At 46.5% G+C, this 27122-nt stretch overlaps 1 protein-coding gene across 7 annotated transcripts in view; it reads right to left on the bottom strand.

Moving 5' to 3' along the window:
- LOC116953045 (dystrophin) overlaps positions 1-27122 on the bottom strand; it is a 662108-nt gene that overhangs the window by 484746 nt on the left and 150240 nt on the right. For 6 of the 7 annotated variants that reach the window (XM_032972888.2, XM_032972885.2, XM_032972886.2 and 3 more), the window contains 3 exons: positions 9342-9434; positions 4842-4919; positions 10-102 (listed from right to left, as the gene is read on the bottom strand). In XM_032972888.2, the coding sequence (XP_032828779.1) occupies positions 10-102; positions 4842-4919; positions 9342-9434 (264 nt within the window). Of the gene's footprint in view, positions 1-9; positions 103-4841; positions 4920-9341; positions 9435-17335; positions 17459-27122 lie in introns of those variants that run through there. The other variant, XM_032972892.2, reaches the window with a different exon arrangement.

Genomic DNA, 27122 nt, shown 5'->3' with positions numbered 1-27122 from the left:
AGTTGGTACCTGCCAGTGGATGATGATGCTCCAGATGAGGCCGAGCGTCAGCTTGTGGTTGCCGTCCACAATGTCGGCGCCTCCAATGTTCACGAGCTCCACCTAGAGAGCGCGACGGACAGGCGGAGGGGTCGAGCGGTGTGGGTGCGCAGGGTCGGCGGGGTGGGGTGAATGCTCAGCGCTTGATTGTGATCCATAAACATGAAAATCGATGGCGACGGAGGCCCAAAGCGGACACTGCGTGGAGCAGCACGGCGTAAAATAAACCCCGGCTCCACCACGCCCGTGTTCCTTCGTGACTCATCAACCTGCGCAAGGTGATGACGCGGGGAACGTGCGGGCGGTGCCGGGGATGGTGCCGTGGCGGCAGCAGCTTTCCGGCTCGATGCGATCTCCCGGCACGGCAGCCGAAACGATGGTGCGAGTTTCTTCAATCTTCCGCGCCGGTGTCCACCCAGCGGGATGCACGACAGGTCGTGTCCGGTGGGGCAAAGTGTAGGTAGTCCCACCTATTCCGAGATGTCTGACCAGCAGCGTATATGAGGAGGCTAAATAGCCTTCAGACAGGCTTTCTAGACTAATTGCAGGACCCCCCCCCCCTTTAAAGTTAACGTAAGAAGAAGAAGAAGAAGAAACTGCACTGCAACGAGTAGGACGGCAACGGCGCGCCGCGAATTCCGTTACGTCCGCACTTCCGTTTTCGGCTCCGTGCGTTCGTGCGGACACACCACACACACTAAAATAAAGACGTGGCACGCAATATACCGACGGCCGTACGGCGCGCGGCGGAAACGTACAAACAAAAAAAAGGGGGGGGGGGGAGGACAGAGGGCGCGGAGAGGAGCGGGGGGGGGGGGGGCCTAAATGCGCGAGCTTTTACAAAAAAAGCACAGGGACCCCACGTGGAATTCCCGTTTCGCGCGAAGTAAAGCATTACCGTCGGCGGAGCGCAGAGGGAAACGCCGCGGAGCTCGCGGCTCACGGGAGGCGCGCCGATAGCGCGGTGAATAACGAGGGGGTTCACACTCATCGAGAAGCCGTAAATTATTATGAGCGCAATGGGCCTCGGAACAGCGGCCATTCCATCACGTACGACACTTGCAAACAAGGGGGATGAGGGCAACGAGCGGGTTGGGGGTGGCGTGGGGGGGGGGGTTTGCAAGGGAAGCACGTGCATGGGTGGGGGCATGGGTGGGAATGGACTCGCTAGTCAGGCCCTTGTAAGAAAAACAATTAATTTCTGCAGAAAATTCCAAGTGCTAATGAATGGGCCAGAACCAAAAGCAAGGCAGCTTTGTTTAAAACTGGAACGTATAAATCTGTTTGCAAAGGTGTGTCTGGCGTGCGTTCCACTTCGAACGATCGGTGCAGGTGTTCATTGGGAAGGTGACGTCATTATTTCAATCACAGCGAGGGACCACCGAATAATGATTAAGTCAATAAATGCACATTGATGCACTTCTGAAAAGGTGCTTATTAGGAGGTGTAATTAATTTATCAATAATAGATTAAAGTTGTAAGTCTGCTCGAATGCTCCCCTCTGCGTAACATTGCCCCAGAAGTTGTATTGACTTGAAATGAAATTCCATAACATGCCGAAATGACATGCATGCGTGGGCATCGCAACATTTCTCAAAACGGAGGACGCATGTATAATTGGGTTTGAAATTCCACAATTGCCCGTGAGGCTGGAGGCCCTGCGCATCACGTGCTGAAGTTTGCGCTCGTTTCACGAGTCGTGCCGGCGAGCGTTCGGATCGACCATCGTCTTGTTTTGCTTGCTGTAGATGTCACACAGCACCGGCGGGGAAAGCCATGAATCAACGCTTGCGGCGAGCAACTGAAACGAGGCGTCAGGAGGACTGCCTTGAGGGTGAACTGGCTCTCTGGACTCCGTCTGGAGCCAGCAGCGACCGTGTGCCCGTTAGGTTTCCGAAAGCATTTCAGACAATCTGACGTCGATAACATTTCCAGACGACACCTGTGCCGACAAATAACGTCGCAAAAATGAATCATTAATTCCTGAGAAATAAAAAAATGAGCTTTAGAAGGCTGAAACAATACAAAAATAAATTACAACCTGTTATTCCCCTCCCCCCCATCTCTTTCCGTTTCACACGACTACGGCTCTTGCACAATTTAGAGCGTATTCATTTTCCATGCCGTTGCCGTCCCTCCGTCTCCGCTCCCCGTGACGACTGAGAGATCAATGTCTGTAGACGCGGAGCAGAGCGTGAATCAATCACACTCCTATCGGGCTACTCCACCACGCAAGGGTGGACAGCGTGTGGTGGGGGCGGCTGAAGCAACAGGCCACAGACGGATTCATTCCACGGGGGCTTATTTATTTTAATTAATTAATTGCTGCCCACCACTTTACTGCTGGCCCGAGCCTCCACCTCACTTCCGCCAGCCAGACCCCGTAAAAACTCGGGTTGCCACCTCTATGAGGTACAATAAACTGGGACGCGTCGTGGAAAAAAAAAGGATCGCACAAAATTACAAGCGGGAAGAACCCGTGTATATTCGTAGTCTTGAGCGGCGTATTACTACGCAACTGACAAAAAATACCAGGACATTTAACGTTCCGGAGAAAACTAACAAATTTCCCAGCACAGCAGCCACTTTGACGAGAGGACAATCCCATGACAGGTGGTCACCCGAGGTAAAACGTGAAAGCATTAATATGCTTCGCTTCCCTCCAAAAACATAGCAGCAGTGTAAGGACGGGGCACTTAAAATCAGATCTGAACAAGACTCAGGAGGAGAGCAAACCTACTGGGAATGCATGCTGTATGCCAAAGAGGTGGCGGCGCTGGTTGTAAAGAGCCAGTTGAGCCATGCCACACTAACGAGCTATGCCTACGGGATGCACAACAGGAGAGCACAACTAACCTTTTTCTCACCAAGTTTGACAAAGCCCACCAGCAGGTGAGAGGGATTAAGCATTTAATTGAGAACTGCTGGGTTTGTATTTCTCCCTCTTCACCGGATTATGACATAGTGCCAGATCACTGAAGCTGGATTAAGGTAGTTTAGTTCTGTTTTTTTTACCATAGAGCATGTAGACCCATGCTAAATGTTAATATTTGTTTGAGGACAAAAAGCAAACAACTGAAATAACTAAGCTCTAAAAGAACGCCGATCATCACACTGGCTCCAAACAGGATTTTTATACCACTGTCAAAAGTCCGCTATACTGGTAATGAGTAGGTCTAATTTAACTGCACTCAAAATTACACATTCGTTTATATTGTGTGGCCATATTAAAGGTTCAACTGGGACCCACCATAGAACCGTGGAATTTCCACCTCTGACTGTGTGCACTCAAAAAGAGATGACTACTACTACCCTGCACGCGATTGTATGGGAAAAACCACTTAAAAAATTTAGTTTTTCTGTAAAAAAAAAAAAAATGCTGGGTGTCCATTAATGTATCATCCATTATTAAAGATTTATAGACAGCAGTTTCCACCGCACAATTGAAATTCTAGAAACATATTCCTTATACACTGTACTTGGGATTGGTTTCTTTTCGTTACCAAATGGCTCGAGTGATCTTCAATAGCACGTAACAGAAACATTCGTCGCAATCACAACCGGCTATGTTGGTGAACACCTGGGACCCACACCTCGGAGTAATGTCTGTTGCCAAGACCCAGGCAGACACATCGAGGTTTCGAGGGGATGGGGCTCATGATAAAAGCTTCACATCACCCGGGGTGTATAAGTATGTGTGTGTGTGCACGTGTAGCTTTATCAATCGATCTAAAACTGCGGTCCAATTATAAATATTTAATAATGGACTATACCTAAATGAACAAGCAGGATATTTAAATTCCAACAGCCTCTTACAAGAACACAGATGTGTATAAGGGTGACTTAGTTGTTCGGGGGTCAAAGTGCTGAGTTGCCACTGCTCAGAATCAGAATCTCAGATTCCGATTTCCAATGAGGGTAACTGGCCATGATTAAAACCAGGTTTACGAGTGTAGCAGAGTTAATGGTCTCATTCTGAAAGCCAAAGACTGAAAAATAAAATTATTGCAAATTTGGTTTCGCATTTAATTCGACTCGATTCCAGTTCCGTAGAAACTTGATGCATTGATTGCTTTCTTGCACAATTAGACTTGTCATATAGCATATTGATGTTCTTTTTTTCTGGATGACTACGAATGGGATGCATGCTGTGAGATCGGTTGTTAAAAGCAGCTCCATATAAAAGGAACGTTTCATCAATGACAGCTCCTCACACTCAGGACAATCGGGAATATTTTCCTGTTGTGTGGATCGATTAGGGCAATTTATAATAATCCGCACCTTGTTTTTACATGTGAGAAGACATTAATGGACTCAGCCCGGTGACCAATGACTGCACAAAAAAACCCAACATTTAAAATTCTGTTCTGCATTTATTGTGCCTAAATTCCAGCACTGAGAATTAAAAAAGATATTGGGCTTGACTGCCATGCAATGAACACGACTCCCAGTGGCAGAGTAGCTGGCAAAGTGGTGCCCCAGTACTCCGTCGAACAGAGGTCTCCGAGATAGTTCTGCGATATCCACTTCCACAAGCCGTTCTCTAGAACAGAGCTTCGCTGCTGTGCAATGGAACCGATTGATGATTTATCTAATGACACGTTGCATACATCACAATCCATCGGCCATCTTCGGACTCACATATAAGCCATGGATAGAAGACAATCGTCCACAACTGCAAGGGATCGCCACAGAAGACATCACAATTCTAACACATCGAGAACAGTTCTCCAAAAAGGTGGATGACGCCTGAGTAATGGCCACGACAACGATGGTGATGATGATGATGATACTGGACTTACGTTGTTTTTCTGCAGCACCTGCAGAGCGCGGTTGACATTATTCAGGGCATGTACCCGCGATGTCCCACGTTCCTTGGACTGCAAAAAAAGAAAAAGAAAACATAGATTAGGAAGGGGATGGAGGACCCCCAGAACAAAGAGCAAGTTATGATCGCTTTTCATAAGAAAGGATTCATGACACTTGAACCCGTTAATTAATTTACATCATACAGAACTCGTGGGGTCAGTAACTAATTTTTATTGCAGACTTTGGTTAATTGCCATTGCGTTGCTGACTTACACATATCAATTTGAATTTCATTGCATGCATAATCAATTCCAAAGGGCAGCACAGTAACCCGCGAGCACGATGACGGTCAGCTCCCGGTGAGTTACCACGTTGCCAATGCTGCGCACCTTCAGCAAAAAAATGTGATTCTACGAAGTAAATGTAACGTCCCAGGGAGGCAAAATTTTAAGCTCATTAATATGCTTTAAAGAATAAAGTGCTCTTAAGTTTTGCAGAGACTGCCTATGGTCAAGAGTATAAGGCAACATTTTGTTTTTAAAAGCACAGCAAGACACCATTGATAATGCCTTGAAGGTTTGCAGAGTGGCACGGCCAAGTTGAAAAGAGTTTCAGACGTTGCATCCTAGCCTGCTGAGAGTTTACATTCGTAATCAAAACAGTGGATGAAACCATTCATCTCAGCACATGCCACTTGCTGATTATGATTATAAGCAGTTAAAAAAAAGTAATTAGAAAATGTAATGTTTAAAAAAAACAAAATCTCAATTTTTAATTAGAAAATGTCATTTAAAAAATCTGCTTTGAAAAAAAATCTTCCAAAACCAGATCTTTCACTCGCCGATATGAACATGACACCAAAGGAACCCCCACATTAAATGGCTTTATAGATGTGCCATGAGCGGAGCCTCGTGTGATCATGCCCCAGCATAAACATATAGTTGCATTCAGTCATCCGTCACCGCCTTGCAGTTGTCGAAAATTAAAATCGGAAGGACGCTAAAACTGCGCCCGCAGGGTAACGACGGTGCCTCGGCGCCTTTTGTGGTGCGATTGCGTTACACGCAGAGAGGCTGAGAGGCACATAACGCCGTCACGGCTCGCAAATCTCGTTCTGGAGCGTGCCGCAAACGCCTCATACGGACAGGCGAGCGGGTGCGCGCGCGTACATTAAAGGCGGCAAATGCGTGCACGCCGGTATACCCACACCGCGAGCCTGCAGTCACGCATAACCAAACAGAGTTGAAGTACACCGACACCTGTCCGTACATTTAGAGGCGCACTAAACTGTCGTGGTGGATGTGGGGGGGTGCTGCTGCGGCGTAACGGTTGGCGCGACTGGACTTGCGATCCAGAGATCGTCAGTTAGATCTTCCAGTGGGGAATTGTGAACAATCCCGAACTGCCACCACCACCACCGTACCGCTTTGTGGCAGCTGCTGCTATTATCGTCATCGTCACGTGTAGCAGTAGCGTAGTGGCAGGCGTGATGCTCTACGAACCCGGCGACCTGATTTAACTCCCGGCTAATAGATGTTTCACAAGGAGCACTTGCCCCAGCAGTCTGCTAAAGGCTACACAGGGGATGTTTGTCTTCATATTTACGTCGCTGAGACTGTGTTTAAGCTTGCCCTTGCGAGTATCTTAGAATGTTACTACAATATCTGCCGCTGTACGCTTCTGGGACGCTGCAGCAATGGGGCTCACGATAAGATCACCAATTGTAATGTAAAATTGATTGCTTTTCTTCTGAAAAATTCTAAGGAGAGCTATTCAGCGAGGAAATCACACGAACATGGGATGCAGAATCTTAACCGAGACTCCACCACACAGCCTGAACTCTAATTATCGTCAATAGGGACAGCCCATGCTTGCTTTTTAAGAGTCAGGTGCAAAGAGAAGAGGTTAATTGAATGATTGATAGAACCAAGAGGAGCCCTGTCAACAACGAGGCCAGCATAATGCATACAATGATGAAACCGCCTCCATCTATCCCACAAACCAAACATATGCCAGTTGCCGTGCGAGTCCCTACGTGCAACACCATGTGTATCTACGAACGCAATATGTGCATTCTAGGATTATTTCGCAGTCGTTTCACATTGATATACATGTTTTGTAAAACAATCGGAGACATCGGTCAGACGGACGTAAGCTGAAAAACACAGTAAAATATTCGTACCTAGGACAGCTCCGTGGAACCGTACCGGAATCAAAATGACGAACTTAAGAGGCTGACGAGAGAATAGGTTGTATGGATTGCTGTTGGAAAGCTTAACCTGACAACGTGGTGTGCATGAAAAATAATGTTTGTCAATCGGTGCGCACTACCCGCTGCGACATGCGGTTCGGAGACGTGGATCACTAACGCAAAATCTAGATCAGAAAATGAAGCATTCACCAAGACGCATGTGCTCGGAATTACACTTAAGGAGGCAGAAAGAGGAACGCGCGGATTAGAGAACGCAAGCAGGTCAACGACAAAGGTCAAAGACAAAGGTCAACGAAAAGTTAAAAGGGGCTTTGGCTGGACACGTTGCTGAAAGGGTTGACGGTCGACATTGGAGATGAACGACCGAGCCCGCCGCTGTCGTCGAATCAAACGCGGCCAAGTGGCGGCCCGGCGCAGAGACGGGAGCGATGAGATCGGCTCTCGCGCAGGCGCTTGGCGAAATTTGTTACGTCGCAGAACCGTGAGAGACGACAACGGCCCTTAAGTGAGGCCTTAATGCAGCGGCGGATTGATCATGACCGATGACGATGATTTGGTAAATGATTTCTTATCTTCACGATGTCATTCATTGGCATGTAATAACGATGAAGGAGTTTGATATCGGCGCGAAGGTTTTGGTTATGATGTTGGCTTGTTCTAACAGGTCAAAGTTGGCGAAGGTATTTGCATTTCAATCTGTCAATTAGATTTTAATTGCAAATTAGTTACAATGCAAGCCATAACGGATGTCAGCCTGCCAGTGATGGTCATTGGAATCATCCATGCCGAACAAATTCAACAATAATCAAGAAACGTGTAATTTAGTCAGGCACTAATTCATTTTGCACAATTTAAAGGCAAAAACACTTGTGTTAGTACTTTACGATAATGAGGAAATGGGATTCTGCAAGCAAAATCAACTCGAATGACGAATACATTGAGTTTACAATGGTAATTATTTTTCGCAATTCACATTTCACACCTGTGTTGTTGAAATCTAGGCCCGAACATTTTTTTGCAAGTTTTCTGTCTCTTTATGTTAAAGTTTTTAGTTTTATTAATACTATATGGCAGATAAAATATGAAGGTGAAGGCGCAGCCCTGCAATTGCCTCCACCAGAGGGCGCTCTAGAGAGCCCTTCTAGAGGGTATTTGGCCTACTCTTCCACACTGGAAGAAGACGTTACCAACACTTTACCCCACCACACGCGACCTGCTGGCCAACTTTACTGTGATGTGACCATTTATACTGCTGGGTTTACAGACGCGGGGGGGGTTAGGTAAAGATTTAAGAAACCTGCACCGTTGCTTAAACTGCCGCGCCGGGAGGTTGAATCTAATCGGCGACCTCTGGATGGCAAGTCCAGTGTGTGAACCACTGTGGCAGCATTGCGATGATTTTGATATATTTTATATACAATAATACTGTACGGCCTCTTATTGATCCTGCTTGATGATGACCTCACCACACCACCATGTCAGTCACGGGAGTTGTTTAGTGCATCTGCTGGTCATCTCAATCAGTCAAACCCATGGCACCTGGGTCTCTTCCGTGACCTCCTGCCAGCGAGCGTTCGATACTTCACGTGGCCTTAAAGTACACATAGCCTGGCGCAAGCGCCGTGGTGACATCTCTGCCACTTAGTGGCAAGTGGTAGTAGTTGTTGACAATACTTCCCCAACGCTGGTGAGTGCTGACGGGTGAAGGCAGCCCCAGGACTGGTTAAGATATCATTGGAGTACCCGGCGATTTTTCACCGGATGGCCAGGATTTCAACATAGGTCGTTAGGGTCAACACCACAATGTGGCTCCACTCCCTTCTCCCCCCACAGATGTTCTCAGAATACATTTATCCGTTTTAACGATCGTCACAAATCAACGAGGGCTTGGTCGACTGCTCGCATTGCATGCGGATCGCAAAGTTCCAAACGGAGGGGTGATTATCACACGGGAATCGGTGCGTCGAACTAGCCCATTGGGTTTGTGCTTTGAGACTAAAGAGTGCTTTGTTATTCCCGAGGAGACGTTCTCTCACATGTTCACAGTGTACCGAATGGCCACACAACGGGCGTCGGTGTTTCGTATCGAGCTGCAATCGTCTGCCTTTCAGCCCGGATGATGAGTAGAGTTCTCTTGCAAGCTTCAATGACGAGAGCTTCCCCCGGAGCAGCGGTGCGCCAGATAATAGAATCCGCACAATTGGCAATTTAACCACGACGGCGCTACAAAACGGCAAGAGTTGCTGAGGAAAGAAAGCATTATTTCACCACGGACACTCACCAACTTCTGGCCCAAAATGATTTCCAGCAACTCGAGCAGCCTCCGGCCATCGCGCAGGGAGGTGAACAGGTCCTCTATGGGCGTCTTGCCAGCCTGCAAACAACAACAACAAAACACACGCACACAGACGCACCGGGGGAGGCTCAAAACGCCGCACAAAAAAAAACGGCAATTTTTGTTAAGTGCGCGCCAGTGCCCGTAGAGCTCGGCTTTCTGGTACGCATCCACAATCCCCCCCCCCCCTTCCCCGCCTGGCTCACCCCGGCTAGAAATAAAGCATGCCGAGTCCACAGCGCACGAGACGGAATGCCGCCGAGTGGACCTGTGCCGCTGTGCTGACTGAGAGTGAAAATGACGCAGCACAGACTCGAGCGGTGGCAAAAACTCAAGTCAGGCGTGGTGCGTGTATTACAGAAGCACGTGGTGCGTGTATTACAAAAGCACGTGGTGCGTGCTCCGATAATAAAATAAGAGGAGCACGGGGATCTGGGCCACCGCGCACAATCGTCCGGTGGGTTTTGGTTTTTTTGACCGAGGGGATGCCACGGGGTGACGAAGAGTTAACATGAAGGGTCGCTATCCATTGCGGCCTCTTCGACGTTGAGTTTTGTAAGAGTGCGCGATCGCTTTATTCAAAGGGGCGAAACAATGAAGGATCTCCTAGGAAGCAAGCACGCATGAACAAACAGCATGAAGATCTCCCGTATAGTCTTCATTAGACTGTTGGGGTGAGTGCTATTCTCTCGGATGCAATACCATTCCTTGCCTGCCAACTCCTTAATTATTCTTTACCATCTTCGGTCGTCATCCCTTCAAGAAACGTGTCCTGCCCAAGGCCACTCACTTTTTTCAACAGTTCTCTAATCCACGTGTTCATCTTTTCGTTCCTTTGAGAATCATTGCCTGGAGAAAATACTCCAAAATATTTTATCAACATGCTTTGCATTTATCAACGTTCCATTTAGAGCAATTTTTTTACGTAATAAATGTGCCAAAACAAAACATGCATATGCATTTACAATAATTAATTTTGCTTTACTAATATGATGGCTTTCGAAGGGATTATGTTCAATAGGATAACTTGGTCTGAAAGAAAATACATGAATGGAAGGTGGAGGAATGACTTCCGCAAGGCACGCGTGGAGTTTCCCTGCGACAACTCCAATAAGCTGTCCAATTCATCAACCCACTAGGAAAAAAAAAGTACAGAACATGGCTATTATTCCCCACTAACTATGCTTTTGTGACCAGGACACAAAAGCTAAATTAATAATCCACTCCATTAATAACACTGTGTAACAAATATATAATTTTTTTGTTCCTGGGTACCAAGTGTTATTTCCTAATTGCTTATGCCTCAAAAGTACAGAAAATGGCTATTATTCCCCACCAACTTTGCTTTTATGACCAGGACAGTGACATTTTTTAATTTATCTATTTTCAATGAGAAAACGTGGTGTTCATTTGTGTCATTCCTTCACATAAAGTCCTGGTCACAAAAGCAAAGTGTGTGGAGAAAATAGCTACTTTCTATACTTTTTAGGCATAAGCAATTTAAAAATAACACTTACTACCCACGGACAAAAATCGTGTTACATAGTGTAATGTATCAATTTTATTATGACGATTAGACCCAGCAAGGTTAAACGTTAATACTTAATCCCGTTGACGTCTGCTGGAATATGTCACATTAATTAATTTAAAGCCATGGCAATAGTTTGTGCTGTAATTGCTCATATCAGCAGCAAACTCATCACCACCACCAACATAATCATTATCATCAAGTTCCCAAAAAACATTTCTGCATTCTTCAACACAATCAATTCTATCACAATACCTTTATACTGTCATTCATCACTGTCTCAAGAACCACTCAAGCACGGTTCAATATCACGATCACAAGTAACTCTTCAACCACCACAGCCATCGGTGTCACCGCATCCACAAACACAGGACTGTCTAGCTATAGCAATGGTTGCCAGTGGTAACAGACAAGTGATATGTTTTAAGACGTGCTTTTTGTAGGCTAGAGACCTTGTTACAGCCAATAGAACACTCGAGAAGATTTCAGCATCACTGCGATCACCGCATCGCTTTGTCCAAAAATACCCTACCTGCGGCTCGGATTAACTCTTTGGACATCAAACTGCACATCAGACGCAACACTCACTACGCCAAGTTGTGGATAAGGTGGCTCCCGAACTTGCGTTGTGCTCAAGGGCAATGCCATCTGTTACTAGAAAAATAAGTTAAGTGCATTCACTGTTAGTCGAAGCCAAATGACTGCAACAAAGACGACGACGATGATAACGATTACGGTGTCCTATGGATGAACGGTAACGTTTAACAGTACGACGCAAAGTGTTTACGTGTGGTCGAGATATTTGGGGAAATGCAGTGGAGTGAATTTAAGAGATGTCTCCGTTCAATTCGTCCTGCAATGAAATTTACGTTCCTCGTAAATTAAACCTTAGGGCAACGTTGTCGTCCAAAAAGATACCAGGATGCTACCCGCGGCTCACTGCCGCAATGAAACGTTGGCGCCATCCGTTCGTGAGGTTTTATTTATATTTTATGATGCAGAATCGACCGGCGTCCGTTGAACGGTTAAATCGGGGACCGCGGCGCGTACACGTACACATATCGAAACGCTGCAAGCCATTGCAGAGGCACGTCACGTATGGCAGGTCAGTCGCTGCCTTGTCATGTAATAACGCCCAGGCGTGCTGCATAATGAGATGGATTATGTTTGGATCAGACATTTGCTTCAATATACCCGCAAAGCACCTATAAGCTTACAAAGCCCCGGTAATTAACATCTTGCACTAAGACACTGATTAACTGCATTTTAGGCGATCCTCCGCGCCGGTGTGCCTAATTGGATTCATCCATCGTATTTTCCTGCCTCTGTAGCGCTCACCGCCCACGGTTTTTGAATTGCCGCGACGCGCGAGGGCCACCTCGATGGAGGCGGTGGCTGAAGGCTTCCGCCGCCACGGTTTCGCAGGGAGCTCGGCGATAGACAGCTCAGTGGGGGGGGGGGGGGGGCAGTCCCTCGAGGCCCAGATCAGCATCGCTAAACGGTCCGGCGTTGCTGAACGGCCCCCTACGTGAGGTCTACCGAGGAAGCGAACCCATGATTTGACTCCGGGTTCTCGAGGCTCCGGCCCCGTCATTGATTGGCTGAGGCTCATGGTGAAATCTGTCAACAACCTATGCCTTATCCAAGGGACCTTTTTTTTTGCCAGTATCCAAAATTCTGAAAAGTTAAAATGGGTTTTACCGTTTTCTGGAAGAAAAAAAACAGGTGTTAAGATGTTCAAACACCATTTGGATACCTTTTGCATTAAATCACACAAACTCGTGGCAAAATATGCAAACATACATTGTCTGATAATATATACATCGGCTTTGAAACTGATTGGCCTACACCAGAGACAGCCTTCTTCATGGCCTTGTCTCACCAGTGTCAGACCGGAGAACGCCAAAAGGCGAACAGCACAAAGACAATGCAGGTATCAGAACACTTCTAGCTCAGGTCGAGCAGTTGTTGCCCAAAATGCCACATCTCAGATACAAAAACCCAGCACATATCAAGGAGGGAGGGAGGAAGAAGAATAAACCGGCAGGGAGAACCTCATGTTAGTGCGTTGTCTTGACGGTCTGTTAATACGCAACTGAAAAAGGCCAGGACTTTTAATGTCCCGGGGAGATTTGGAGATTTCTCAGGGCAGCTGCCTCAAAAGAGTGAAAAATGTTTGGTGAAAACGGCACAGGTAGCACTTATACTCCGCGCTCGCACAAGCAACGAAACTCGCATTTAAAGTTCCACAACATCACAGGTGGCTCTCACTGATGTATTACTTTCGTTTTAAAGCTTCTCCACTTGCCAGGGGACACTACCACTGGAAGAGCTGAGTGGGCACGAATCGACACATGCATGCAAAAAGGGGCATGCACCAGAAAAATAAGTGAACCCATCCGTGGCCACGATTCGGGAGAATCGAAACAGCCGCTTTAGAGAATGCGAAACTCATCCGAAGAGAATGCCAAGCCAAAGGAAGTCAATTACAAGACATACATTCCAGTAAACAAATACATGAAAAACCATGCGTGTGTTTTTTTAATCATCTTTAAATGCAACCTAATTTTGTTTGTAAATATAATCACTTTTTCCCAAGCTGGCCTCAACACATGGTCCCTTTTTATGTTTTGAGCTATAATTTACACGTCTTAAAAGTCAAAAAACGTTTTCTTTTGCAATAAATTTTAAAGAATTTTGTGCGTTAAATTGTACATCCAATTATAGGTGATTTACCAACACCTTTTACCCTGAATTTAATTACTTGAATTAATTTAAACCCATACAGCACAAATAACACATTATATAATGGAAATGTGCACATAAGATGCCCTGAATGCACTTCCATACAGGATATACATGTACGCTACTTTCGTGGTTGTTACAGATTGGTGTTCTTTTTCATATAAAGTGATTTTACAATACAACAATCGCAATTTTATCACGCCGATAAAATATTAATAGCCTCATAATCCTGGAAGACGGTCTTAATTTATCTAAAAAAAACTCATTCTTACCTCTCTTCATTAGTTAAAAGTTCAATTAAATGTGTTATTTATGTGCACTTAACTGTGGTGCATGAGGTTAGTATGTGCATATATATACACTTCTATATGGTGGTGGCAGTCACTAACACACAGTACCATGAACCTGAGTACCTACCTTTAAATTCGAGCCACAGCGAATATAAGCGACGAGATGTTAACTACCTCGCCAGGTATACAGGAGGTCGTGGGTTCGATGCAGACCCAGATGCCTGTACATTTGGAGCTTACATTTCAATTGAATTTGCTTCTCTTGGACAAAACGCACGACTATAAATTTCTGAAACTGTATAATGAGCAATGTTTTTGAACAGTGCATACGACCAAGTTACTGGGAACACACCCGCCATCGTATTATCTCCGAAGTTAAGCAGGTTTGAGCCTGTATCGTGCTCAGGTGGGTGAACACAATGCATAACAGGATGCTATAGGCCACGGGGCAACTTGATGGGCAGTAGGAAAAGCCGCTGCTGTACTGTACTGCCTTTTTTCATGCCTACACAAAGCAGCACTAACCAGCGTCGTGAAGCATAGTTCCGTAATCCTCACAACGAGCAAGGCGTGGTGGGGAGGCCCTCATCCAGCGGTGGGTTGGCAAAAGGTTGTATACGTACATTAAAACGGTGCTGAGGATCATAAACAAAGTGAGCATGGATGCGTTCAACAAAATATCATTGAGTGGGGTTTTCAACAAATATCACTTCTTTAATGCTGCCTCACGACTACTTTCCGAGTCACTGCACGAGCACGAAAGTGGATGGACATCGGGGGCCCTGGTGACTCGTGACGTGGCGACGAGCCGACCGACCGACACCTTGCACGCACCTCGATGTCGGCGCAGCACTCCCGCTCCTCTGCCGCCCTAATTTGCCGATCTTCCATAACCATCGCCTCGATACGAGCAATTGCTCCAGGATTGAATGCCTCGGAGGGCCACCCCCAAACCTGACCTCCGGTCATCTCCTATCGATTCACGCCCCCTTGTTAAGTTAGACAAACCGCCGAGTGGCCACAGGGAGCCAGGAGCGCTCATCCAATGCAGTTAACACCCACGAGCCAAGTGGATTCCGTCGGAATATTCCTCTTTAAACCCTCCTTCTTTATTCATCTCCATCTCTCTGCAGAACGCCGCGTATTGTCGCACTGCCGTCAACTGTCCACCACGAAGCCTATAACACCTGTCTGTTGCGCGCGGCGGTCACCCATCAATGCGCCAGTGCTGTTACCGAAGGCTGACACGGCACATGAGGGAGTGGGTGGCCAGAACCACGCCCGGCCACCTTTGTTTCCCAACAATACGTACTCATTTGAGGGTGATGCGACTTAGGGGAGGCTCAGGACCGGTTCAGATAATCGTCACCGGCGTTGGCCGTGAGCAGGAATCGAACTCGGAGTCGCCGGGTGTGTAGTTCGTTTGTAGTGTAGCGTGTAAACCACTACAGCTCAAAGCAACATCGCGAAACACATTCCTTAATCATGGTGTGCGAGCTGTCGAGCGCCAATTTGCAATGCATTTAATTCCGCGTGTTACAATAGAATACATTGAAAACTAGAGTGCAAGAATACGCCGTACTTCGTGTTATTGATTACATTTTATTTCGTAGTAACCTCATTCCTCTTGCAACTTGTTCAGCAAAGACATGCGACTTTTTTCTCTCTCTCTCGCTCACAAAGTTGCATTCAACGTCTGTGATTACAAGATCGTGAGATCACAACGGAAGACAGAAAAGGGGGGGAAACACGTGGATTCGAGAACATGCGCAGGCTAATGACATCACCCGAACTGTGAACAAAAGTACAGTACCCTGTGTGCTTGGACACAGGACACTACGCGTGTCGTGGTGACAGGGGATGACGATCGACGGTCAAGACCAAGAAGGCAGTGGCAGACCCTGGTGTTCACGGAACGAGCCCACAGCGACGAACTCGGTCTGTACGCGGGTGCTAGGTTGATTATTACATCGCAGGATGGTGCGAGGTGGCGGCGGAGGCTTTGGGGAAGCCTTCATGCAGCATCGGATTGATCCTGGCTGATGATGGCGATGAGGGTTAAAACGGCGTCTCTCTGTACGCGTGTAAGTCCACCACCACGAGCCGCGTTGTTTTCAGTTCGACAGCCAGGGCCAACTCGAGCCTGGCAACAAAATCTGCATTCCCGTCGATATCCTGAGGACCACCGCCTCGCAGTGACCCATCATCACCGTGAGGAATAACGTGGATTATCATTTTAACATTCCACGTGCACCTCAAGTAAACCCTGGCTCGAAAATCCCACGTAATGCCAAGACGGGATTAAACGTCGACCACCGCATCGCTTTGAGCGCGCAGCATCGGGTAAGTCGCGCAAGTCGGCAGCGATAGATACAAAAAAATAACAACAACATAACCATTTATCCCTTTTTTTCCTGGCTACTGTCAAACAAATGTACATACAATGTAGTTTGATTGCAAGCAGCGTGAATGAATACATAAACAAAAACACTGCCAGAGGTAAATGAGTTGTAACAGACGCGTCAATGGCACACGAAGCCAGACACAGCGGCTGCACGGCTATAGCCCAGGTAGCGGTGCAGTGTGTGAGCATTAGTGTGAGATTTAATGAATGTCGACTGCTCGTGGCGAGCACTGAGGATGTGCGCATCCATAACCGTCGGAGATTACGCATTAAAGACGCATTTCAACTTGGCAAGGCGATCAGTTGATTGCTAAATTCTGTCACTGCACCAAGCCTCGTTACATATAAAACTAAGAGCATAAATGGGCAAAAAAACTGTCCAAAGTGGATACGATCAAGTTGAAGATTATAAGATTATATATATTTTTTTAACTATTAGGGTTAAAAAGGTTCACCCTTCCTGGCAAAATACGGGCGTTAAGATGTTCAAACACCAAAATAGACAGCTATTAGAAGGAGTTAATTTTGCATTGACCGAGCATATTTGTAGTAAAACATGCAAAGGAAGAAAATTTGATAACGTACGTTTTTTTAAGAGGCGATTTTTTTTTTATGCAGACGAGGATCACTGCTGTCCATCACAGTCAATCTTCAAAATAGTTTTTACTTAAATGGAATTAACATTCAGAACGGATGAAAAGTTTGATTAGCAATATAAGCAATTCCTTTTACTCACGCTTATGACCGCAGCTGCGCGTGAAAAAAACACGAGTGTTAAACTGTTTGATTTCGGAAGGACATCAGACTGGGAAACGGAGATTTTTAACACAATGAAGCCGATGTCTCTAAATAGGCACACACACACCCACAAATAACAAAGATCGCGCCAACGTACGAAGAACGGCCGTCCTGCCTCGCACACAGCCAAAACCGAGCGGCCGTTGTTTAGTCGTAAAGAGGTTAAAAGACTTACTTTGACGAGCCGCCGATTAAAAAATCCGCTCGGTTTGCATCGACAGATCCCAGGGCAAACGAGGCAGCGCCGCTCACGGGAAGCAGAGCAACGGATTCCCGCAGAGCGTTCGGGCGAAGCGGCAATAACTCAGAGCGGCAACAAGGTAATATTCAACGCCGCTGCCACGCACTCCCATCCCTTGCTTTGCGCCGAAGCGCCGCTCCACATTTTACCCCTCCGACGCCGGCGAACGTGTCACATGGAGAGCACCAGCGAGCTCACTGGCTGGCTGGCTGGCTGCGTGACCGGCCGACTGGCTGGCTGGCTGAGTGTGTGCTCGTCCGATGGGACCGGGGCGTCTGCCGTTCACGAATACCACGCTTCATTATCATTAGGTAGACTGACAAAACAAGGGCGACCGGACGGAAAGAAAAATAATGGTTGTGCGTGCATGCGTGCGTGCGTGTGTGCGTGTGTGCGTGCGCGCGTGTGTTGTGTGCACCACGGCTGGCTTGTACACGCGTGTGCACGTGCGTTTTTTTTTCCTTCTTCTCAAGTCAGCGATGCTCCACGTTTATTTATTTTTGCTTCCTTCCCTCACGGCGACTTGGGAATGTTTGACTGGACGCCTTGGCTTATGAATATTTGCAAATGCATCTGTGCATCTGCGGGCATCTGTAACCTGTGTCCAGTGAGCACTGTCAAGTTGCATACTCTTAACTCGCGGACTTAACACGCGTACTGCCACATATGTCGTCATGTATGACGACGCATTTAGAGCATTTAGATTATTTTTCTGCTAGAGATTTCCACTTTGTTGAGCTATAATTTGCGGCCAGGTCGCTTCTGACAAATAAGTCAACATGGTCAGTGGGCTTTACCTCGTAAGATAAAAAAATATATATATTCTTGGTTCTTTCGGTAAAGTCATGTAGAAGGGAAATAATAAAATAATACAAATACATTTCACAGTTTTATTTCGGTAGAGTCACATAGAAGGGAAATAATAAAAGAATACAAATAAATGATACAAATACATTTCATTGTTTTATTTGCATTATTTTATTATTTCCCTTCTACGTGACTTTACCGAAAGAACCAAGAATATGAATCCCTGCAGTCACGAAAGCTTCAAATCGAAATAAAAAAATATAGTTTAATTTTATTTGTACAATTTTTTCAAAGTGATTTGTTTACCTTTCCTATACCTGGCACTCGTATCGTGTTTTTGTATTGTTTGTTGTAACGTTCTGACCTGCCCCTACTGGACATCTGTGGAAAAAAGCTTTATAGCAGCTCATTGGATTCCTCCTCCAGTGCAAATAAATAGTCGAATTCCGATCTGCATGTACGGCACATATATTGCGCGCGCTTTTAAGATGTGCCGATCGCAATGCCGCCTTTGTGCTCATGCCCTGCAATTCTTGTGTGTACATTAGCACAAACTCGCCCAAGCTTCAAATATACTCGCGCTAAATCACCCCCCGAATCGCGCAGATAGAGTGCGAGTGCCCAAATTATTCACGCACACGCACGCACATGCTAGCTCACACCCCTGCAGTATACCGAGTGTTTGTATTACCCAGTGTTGATTTTCCCATAAATCTCAAGGCCCTCAGTTTAAAAAAAAAAAATTTCCACGTGACGTAGACCAGGTCCGTAATGGAATTTAAAAGCCATCGAGAAGAGACCCACGAACCGGACGAGTGCTTCTAACGCGAGGATCTTTCCGGGTGTAAATATTATTTTGCAACTGAATATTGAAATCCCTGAGGATGTTTAAATTTGTGTTTCATTCTTTTTTTTAGGGAGAACTGTGGTTGACAAAGACTAGTTGGGAGTGGCTCCAAATTAAATATATTTAATAAGATCAAATCGTATAATTTTATCGCCGAATTTCACGCATTGTGTAGTTATATCGGTCGGTATATTATGAAATCCTTATTTTATTTACGATTTGCGCATTTCAGTATGCGAAATTATTATTGGGGGTGGTGAGTGGGGGGGCTGGGGGCGGTTTTGCCTGTTTTTTTGGGAAAAAAAGAATTTTCCAAGACCATGCCACAGAGCGGATGAAATACAGAACCGTCCTTCATTTTACAGCGCTATCACGCCAACGGCGCAGCCGACAAGACGTTAAAATGATTACTGGATATGAAGGGGACATTACGCAGCGGAAAACATCGGTACGGGGGAAATAAGGCATTGTAAACACGGCCGCTGCCGCCGTTCGTTACGCGCGCACCTCTTCCCGTGCAATCTTCGACACGGGAATTTTATCGCAACCGCTGATGGCACGTGGCAAAAGGGGCCGACAATAATTCACCTCCGAAAAGGCACGCAACAGGAATGACGGGTGAATATTTGTATCACCGACACGGCGCCCTGCACCACATCCAATACCGCCAATACCACAAATGCAACGCGGATGATGCTGGTCACTTTTTCTCCCCACCCCTTTTCAAAGAGGCCTTTTAATTAGTGTGCGTAATATTACGCTGAGCGTGCAAGTGCGGCAAAAGCTAAACTTGTACACCTTCCAATCCCAAATTTAATTTACATCAAAATATGGCCTTAATTGAATTGCGTGCATGTCTCTCGCTCTCTCGGTTTATGTGTAAAAAAGGAATACGATGAGGCTCACCCGACCTTATTTGAGCACACGTGGCGTTTCGTGTTGACAATCGGCTGGCCCCGAGTCACCGTGTTGTCACAAATGTCCATGCTCCCGTGCATGAGCTGGGCATGTGCCAACAGTAAATAAAACATAGAATGCCGTTGTCTCCCTGAAGGCCAAACAGCTGCGAGGATTTGAAAGACAGCAACTGAATGCTTTTTCAAGGCCACACTGGTGGGAGCAACTGCAAGTTACTCTGGCATGTTCAAAACAGGCTGCATGATATCTCTTGCTTATAACAAAATATATATAAACAACTGCCAGGCCCCATTGCACTAGATACAGAATCTACCAAGGCTGTTCTAAATGTTCCCACATCTTTCCTTCCCGTCACTCTGCAGGCGTTTTCCGTTAATCAAGTATTGCTTAACCGATCAATCTTAATCTGCTTTATAGTCCAAGTACTGCATGGGAATTGAAGCAACGGCATAAGTTTCTTAATTTCCCACCCCTTCAAACAATCACACATGTCCATCCGGCAGTATAACTGAGTATACCACAAATAGATGACATAGTAGATCGCATATGGCGGGGTGGATTGTGGGTACGCCCCACCTCTTCCAAGGTATCTGCCCAGCGTTGGAGATTGAAGAGTAGGCCAAATTACATTTTGGAGGTCCTGTCTACCTACGGCTCTCTCTCTAGTGGAGGCCTTTCATGCAAGCAGAAGTGTGAGCAGGCAAATTGCAGGGCTGCACTTTTTACCATGTTTAATTCAACGGGAGGTGTGGTATGAATCATCATCAATGATGATGACGATAATACTGAAAGTATATACGGTCCAGTGTGGCGTCAACCCCCATGGCACGTGTGCACAGTCCAAGCGTTGTAGTCACCCAATTCCTCCTGGTGAGCAGCCCTGCTGCATTCCCGATGCTCATTATTTTCGCAGCAATTAGCGGCTTTTGTTTGCCGACGAACGGCTGGACAATGACAATCGTCGATGCATCTCTGCACACTGCCACGTGTAAGGGGCACGAGAAGAGCCCGGAGGAAAACAACATCCAAGCGGAAAGGAGCTGAAATTGCCGCTCGTGTCAAATGTCAATCTCTGTATGGTGTGTGGGTGGCACCGTGGTGCGCTAGTTAGCGGACTTGCACTCATGAACCTCATTTATTTCAAACGTAATTGTGCTAATTAAATGCGGCGAGCCGAGTTTGATTCCCACTTCCTCTGCCGCCCGTATTGACGAGCGTGGTGAAGTATGGTCGAATAACCCCCTCCCCCCGCCCCCCTATAACCAAAAGGCACGTGGAGGCCTTCATGCGGCAGTGATTGACAAGGACTGTTATATATTATTTAACTCGGCAAAAAAATCCTCCACTTAGTCAATACCCAATGCATCAAAGGAAACATTAATCGCATACTTTACAGAGAACAAAAACACCCCAGTGCACACGAAACACGCGATCAACATAACCGCTGACATTTTAAATAAAAAAAAACTTCGGGTTTTGTGAAATGTGTTAAGTGATCTGCGGCAATGATTCGTACACGCATAGCCCGTTTCTCAATCCACTGCTGGATGTCGGCCTTCACGTGACAGGGAGGTTTACGTAACAGCACTTCCCTTCCCTGCTCTGTGCAGATTGTTGGGGTGCATTGACATGGGAACATAGAAGTGCAGTCCAACAATGTTGTTTGTTGTACTCTCTTCTGCCCAGAACCTAGCGCTAAAGCCCGACGACAACCCGTTTTACACACGGCGGTCTCACTCGCGTAAGCACGGTCCACCAGCAAAAATCCTGGCTAGCGTTCAAGATGTGATGATATTACGTGGATTCGGGGCGATTTGGTCATAGGCAATGGCTGGCAACGGTCCCTTAAGAATCTCTGATTGAAGACATTCAAGCAAGTCTCACGTGAATTGATATAAGCAGGGGTACCCTTTAATAGCGGACGATCCACCCGGAGACGTTTGACATTTTATATGTTTGGCATTCAAAGCACCGCATCAACATTCACGAGCGCGAAGGTCATGTTCGCCAAAAAAAACGTCCCGATCAATTAGGTTGATATGAAGCACTTCATAAGAGTGTGTGGGGGAGGTATGTGGGGTGCGATGCACTGCGAACCGGGATACCCCGAGTTCGATTCCCGCTCACAGCCAACATCCAGTGACAATTATGTGAACTAGTCCTCGGCCTCCCCTAGGTCAAGTCAGCCTCAAATGAGTATCCATTGCAATGTATAAACATCGTCACTAGAGAGCTAGGGATACATGGCTTTGACCACAAACTCCGTCGTGTGCCGTGCCGGCCTTCATAGGTTCTCATGAACATCACTTGCCCAAACGGTCCGTTAAAGGCTATACAAAGGAAAGTTCTTTTTGTCTTGGTACAGTGAGGGAAAAAAGTATTTGATCCCCTGCTGATTTTGTACGTTTGCCCACTGACAAAGAAATTATCAGTCTATAATTTTAATGGTAGGTTTATTTGAACAGTGAGAGACAGAATAACTACAAAAAAATCCAGATAAACGTATGTCAAAAATGTTATAAATTGATTTGCAATTTAATGAGGGAAAAAAGTATTTGACCCCCTCTCAATCAGAAAGATTTCTGGCTCACAGGTGTCTTTTATACAGGTAACGAGCTGAGATTAGGAGCACACTCTTAAAGGGAGTGCTCCTAATCTCAGCTTGCTACCTGTATAAAAGGCACCTGTCCACAGAAGCAATAAATCAATCAGATTCCAAACTCTCCACCATGATCAAGACCAAAGAGCTCTCCAAGGATGTCAGGGACAAGATTGTAGACCTACACAAGACTGGAATGGGCTACAAGACCATTGCCAAGCAGCTTGGTGAGAAGGTGACAACAGTTGGTGCGATTATTCGCAAATGGAAGAAACACAAAAGAACTGTCAATCTCCCTCGGCCTGGGGCTCCATGCAAGATCTCACCTCGTGGAGTTGCAATGATCATGAGAACGGTGAGGAATCAGCCCAGAACTACACGGGAGGATCTTGCCAATGATCATAGTCACCAAGAAAACAATTGGTAACACACTACACCGTGAAGGACTGAAATCCTGCAGCGCCCGCAAGGTCCCCCTGCTCAAGAAACCACATATACATGCCCGTCTGAAGTTTGCCAATGAACGTCTGAATGATTCAGAGGACAACTGGGTGAAAGTGTTGTGGTCAGATGAGACCAAAATTGAGCTCTTTGGCATCAACTCAACTCGCCGTGTTTGGAGGAGGAGGAATGCTGCATATGACCCCAAGAAAACCATCCCCAACATCAAACATGGAGGTGGAAACATTATGCTTTGGGAGTGTTTTTCTGCTAAGGGGACAGGACAACTTCACCACATCAAAGGGACGATGGACGGGGCCATGTACCATCAAATCTTGGGTGAGAACCTCCTTCCCTCAGCCAGGGCATTGAAAATGGGTCGTGGATGGGTATTCCAGCATGACAATGACCCAAAACACACCGCCAAGGCATTGAAAATGGGTCGTGGATGGGTATTCCAGCATGACAATGACCCAAAACACACGGCCAAGGCAACAAAGGAGTGACTCAAGAAGAAGCACATGAAGGTCCTGGTGTGGCCTAGCCAGTCTCCAGACCTTAATCCCATAGAAAATCTGTGGAGGGAGCTGAAGGTTCAAGTTGCCAAACGTCAGCCTCGAAACCTTAATGACTTGGAAAAGATCTGCAAAGAGGAGTGGGACAAAATCCCTCCTGAGATGTGTGCAAACCTGGTGGCCAACTACAAGAAACGTCAGCCCTCTGTGATTGCCAACAAGGGTTTTGCCACCAAGTACTAAGTCATGTTTTGCAGAGGGGTCAAATACTTATTTCCCTCATTAAAATGCAAATCAATTTATAAAAAAATTGACATGCGTTTTTCTGGATTTTTGTTGTTGTTATTCTGTCTCTCACTGTTCAAATAAACCTACCATTAAAATTAAAGACTGATCATTTCTTTGTCAGTGGGCAAACGTACAAAATCATCAGGGGATCAAATACTTTTATCCCTCCCTGTATGTAGATGTCCGCTGTGGTGCCGGCCACACCAACCCCCTCCGTGCGCCATGCTGGTCTAAAATAGGTGCTTGCAAGCAGCACTTGCAACCATCAATCCGTTAAAGGCTACATGGGGGGGGGGGGGGGGGAAGTTAATAATTAAGCATCGCTCCAATATAAATATTATTCGGCAAATACCAATTGCGCCCACACACTGTTGGGGCAGTTGCTTTCAGTGAGGACCTTACAATGGGTGGTGGGGGCCAGTGCACATACGTGCACGGCCCTACTTGTGACAATCCGCTCCTGGATGCGGGCCTGCTCACGCCTCGTGGACCATCGAGGTTATATTTTAACCACACTTCGCCGAGCCGACCAGCCCACGGTGTCCAATACGCCGCTGTGTGTTGCTTATAGTTACGCATCCAAGCACGATGCCAGGTTCAAAGTCTGCTTTAGCTTCCGAGGTCTGATGGAATCGGGGGTGCACTTTGGGTGATTCGGACATGGGTGGTGGCACAACTGCACACATTTCACATTTGTGTTCATCGGCTCCTCAAACGAGACGCGGCCGACCTTTCGGAGAAAACCAAACCCCGAGCTGACATTCCGATCGCGAACTCGCGTCGTGAAGAGTAAAGCCAAAACAATCGAAACTCCGCGCCGCAAACCAAATTTGACGCCAACTTCCCACGACACAACAGACAGGCAGGTTGCCGCGGTGCCGCAAGAAGAAGAATAACTGCCGGTGGGGGTTTAAATCCGATACAAAAGGTGCAGTGGTCCATAATCGCCACTCACACGTTGTCCTTCCTGCAGCGATCCCGACGAAGCCAAGTGCTGTGTGTTTGCAATTAACCGAGGACAGCGGGAAAGTGTGGAGGTGCACTTCGGTTTGGACGCTTTGACATTACAAGGCACGGGTCCTCTACCACTTTGTCGAAGCCCGTTGGCAAACACACTAAATAATGGCCTATTATCCAAGCCATTTAATCTAAGTACACATGCCAGACAGGGCTACAATCTGTCTCCCTTACTGCTACTACCATCATGCCCTGGCAGCTCGCTGCCGGCTAAAGAGTGGACGGAGAGAAATGAAGACCTTGGAAATTACCGTGCAATGGAGACAAGATTGTTTAAAAAATGTAATAATGAACTGTCAATACTTTTTGTCACCTTTCACGCCGTAAAATTTGCCCAGTAAAACCTAAAATTACACGGTACCTTAAGCTCCCGGCCGTTGTAAGCGACGCGAAAAAAGCACGTTACCGTCATTGACAGCTGAGCTCAATGATCTGCATGCACCAAGAAACGTTTGGCCTAAGGACCAATTCAAACATTGGGGATGATGAGTAACTCTTCAGTGGAGCCAGTTTGTTTCACCATTCATGTATACTTCGGGTTAAGCATGCCCTAATAAATCCCGCTTTAATATGATTAATTTCGTTCTGTCCCCAATAGCCTAACAGATATCTTATGCACAGCGATTGACAAAAATAGTTGATAGCGTTTGAAGGCTAAAATCCCACCTCTGACCTGTACCAATCGGGCAATTTATTTGGCTGTTCCATCCGATTGAAAAGAGAATATAAATACGTGGCAATAAGCAGGCCAAGTAAAGCCAAATAAAATACATTCAGCACTTTGTCAATCCACTGCCTTGTCAGTTATGGGGGTTGTTTGACCATGTACCTCTCCATGCTGGTCAGTGCGGGTTAGGGAAGGGGAGCCCAAGATTGGTTCTGGTATCACTCGCCACTGAAATTAGCCGTGGTGGGGTTCAAAGTTCGGTGGTTCATTATCACCCGCAATGTTTTATGCATGTGCCATGTGCTCTAGATTAATGACATTACTATTATATTTTTTTACTGTGAAATATAATAGATGAACTAGACGATGAACCAATGTACCTAAAATTTAACGTGTTCAATCGGTAGATACTACTTGCTATTGCATAGTTCAGAGGCATGTCCGTGAGCAAAAACAAGCGCACAAGTTGCTCAATTGGGATTACACGGTAGCAATCATCACCGCCTGCTGGCAGACTAATGCCCCGGGTCTCTCTTGAAGTTATCACCCCGTTGAACCGGAGGCGAAAGAGACTGAGAGTGGGTCTCGGCAGATGCGACTCTCCCATGGGGAGGGGAGGTGGGGCTTCTACACAACAACCGACCAATGTGCTTGTCAGGAGAAGCAAACCACGTGGATCAACTCCCGAGATGCCCTGCAGCACCGCGAGGCTGCTACTCCGTCAACATTTGGCAATGCCAACAGCAGAGGACCGTGTAGGTTGGACAGGAGACATGGCGACGGGAAAGAAGACCTGGTTAAACACAATAAACGTTAAACTTGAACCAAAAAGAGCCAAGGAAACCTTTATAATCGGAATTAGATTGTAGACACAAGAGCATGTGGATTTTAAAAAAAGAGATGCACGAGTTAACGACGTAATTAAAACAGTTGAGAAAAGACAGCTTGAGCAAGACGTGTCACTAGGAGGCACGGTGCTGTCTCGACTCGCGTGGGAGCGGAAGCCAAAGAATATAAACCATCCGAGAGGACATCCACTAGAAGGACGGAGAGATTAAATCAGTGGTGGTGGTGCAGGTGCTGGATTGACTGTGACATCGCAGGAGCATGAGATGTACGTGTATACGTTGAACTTCTTTTGCACCGTACGTAGCCAAGCGTGCTAATCGGAGGTGCGGGGGAAGGACAATAAACTAAGCACAAAAAGCAGTTCTAAAGAAGTGAGTTTTCAATCTGGAGGTGCCAGCAACTTGGCGAGGCCTTCCTCCAGCAGTGGAACGAATTCACCAAGGCTGGTGATGATGACAGACACTGCATTTACGCAATGGAGATGTATGTACACGCTGTGGTTTAGCCTATAACCCACGCCACCCTCTAGTGTGAAATTTGGACACTGCAGGCAAATTTCCCTCGCTAAAGTTTGTCATGACACAGGCAGCAGATGGCCGATTCGCTCATGAAGATTACCTTGGGATATTTCATTCTATAAAGAAGCAGATGGGTAGGAGAGTCTGAACATCCCTTCTGAGGATGGCACACTTTTCGATATTGCAATTGGAACTCAATATTGTGGGGGGCTCCGACGTGAGTCTCAAAAACATGTCGCTGTTCTCCCAATTCCG

The sequence above is a fragment of the Petromyzon marinus genome, chromosome 49 (assembly GCF_048934315.1).
Source record: "Petromyzon marinus isolate PM22_M1 ecotype Great Lakes invasive population chromosome 49, UKy_Petmar_22M1.pri1.0, whole genome shotgun sequence".
In the NCBI taxonomy this organism is placed as follows: domain Eukaryota; kingdom Metazoa; phylum Chordata; class Hyperoartia; order Petromyzontiformes; family Petromyzontidae; genus Petromyzon; species Petromyzon marinus.
The sequence above is the reverse complement of the archived record's forward strand: the minus strand, read 5'-3'. Positions and strand labels throughout refer to the sequence as shown.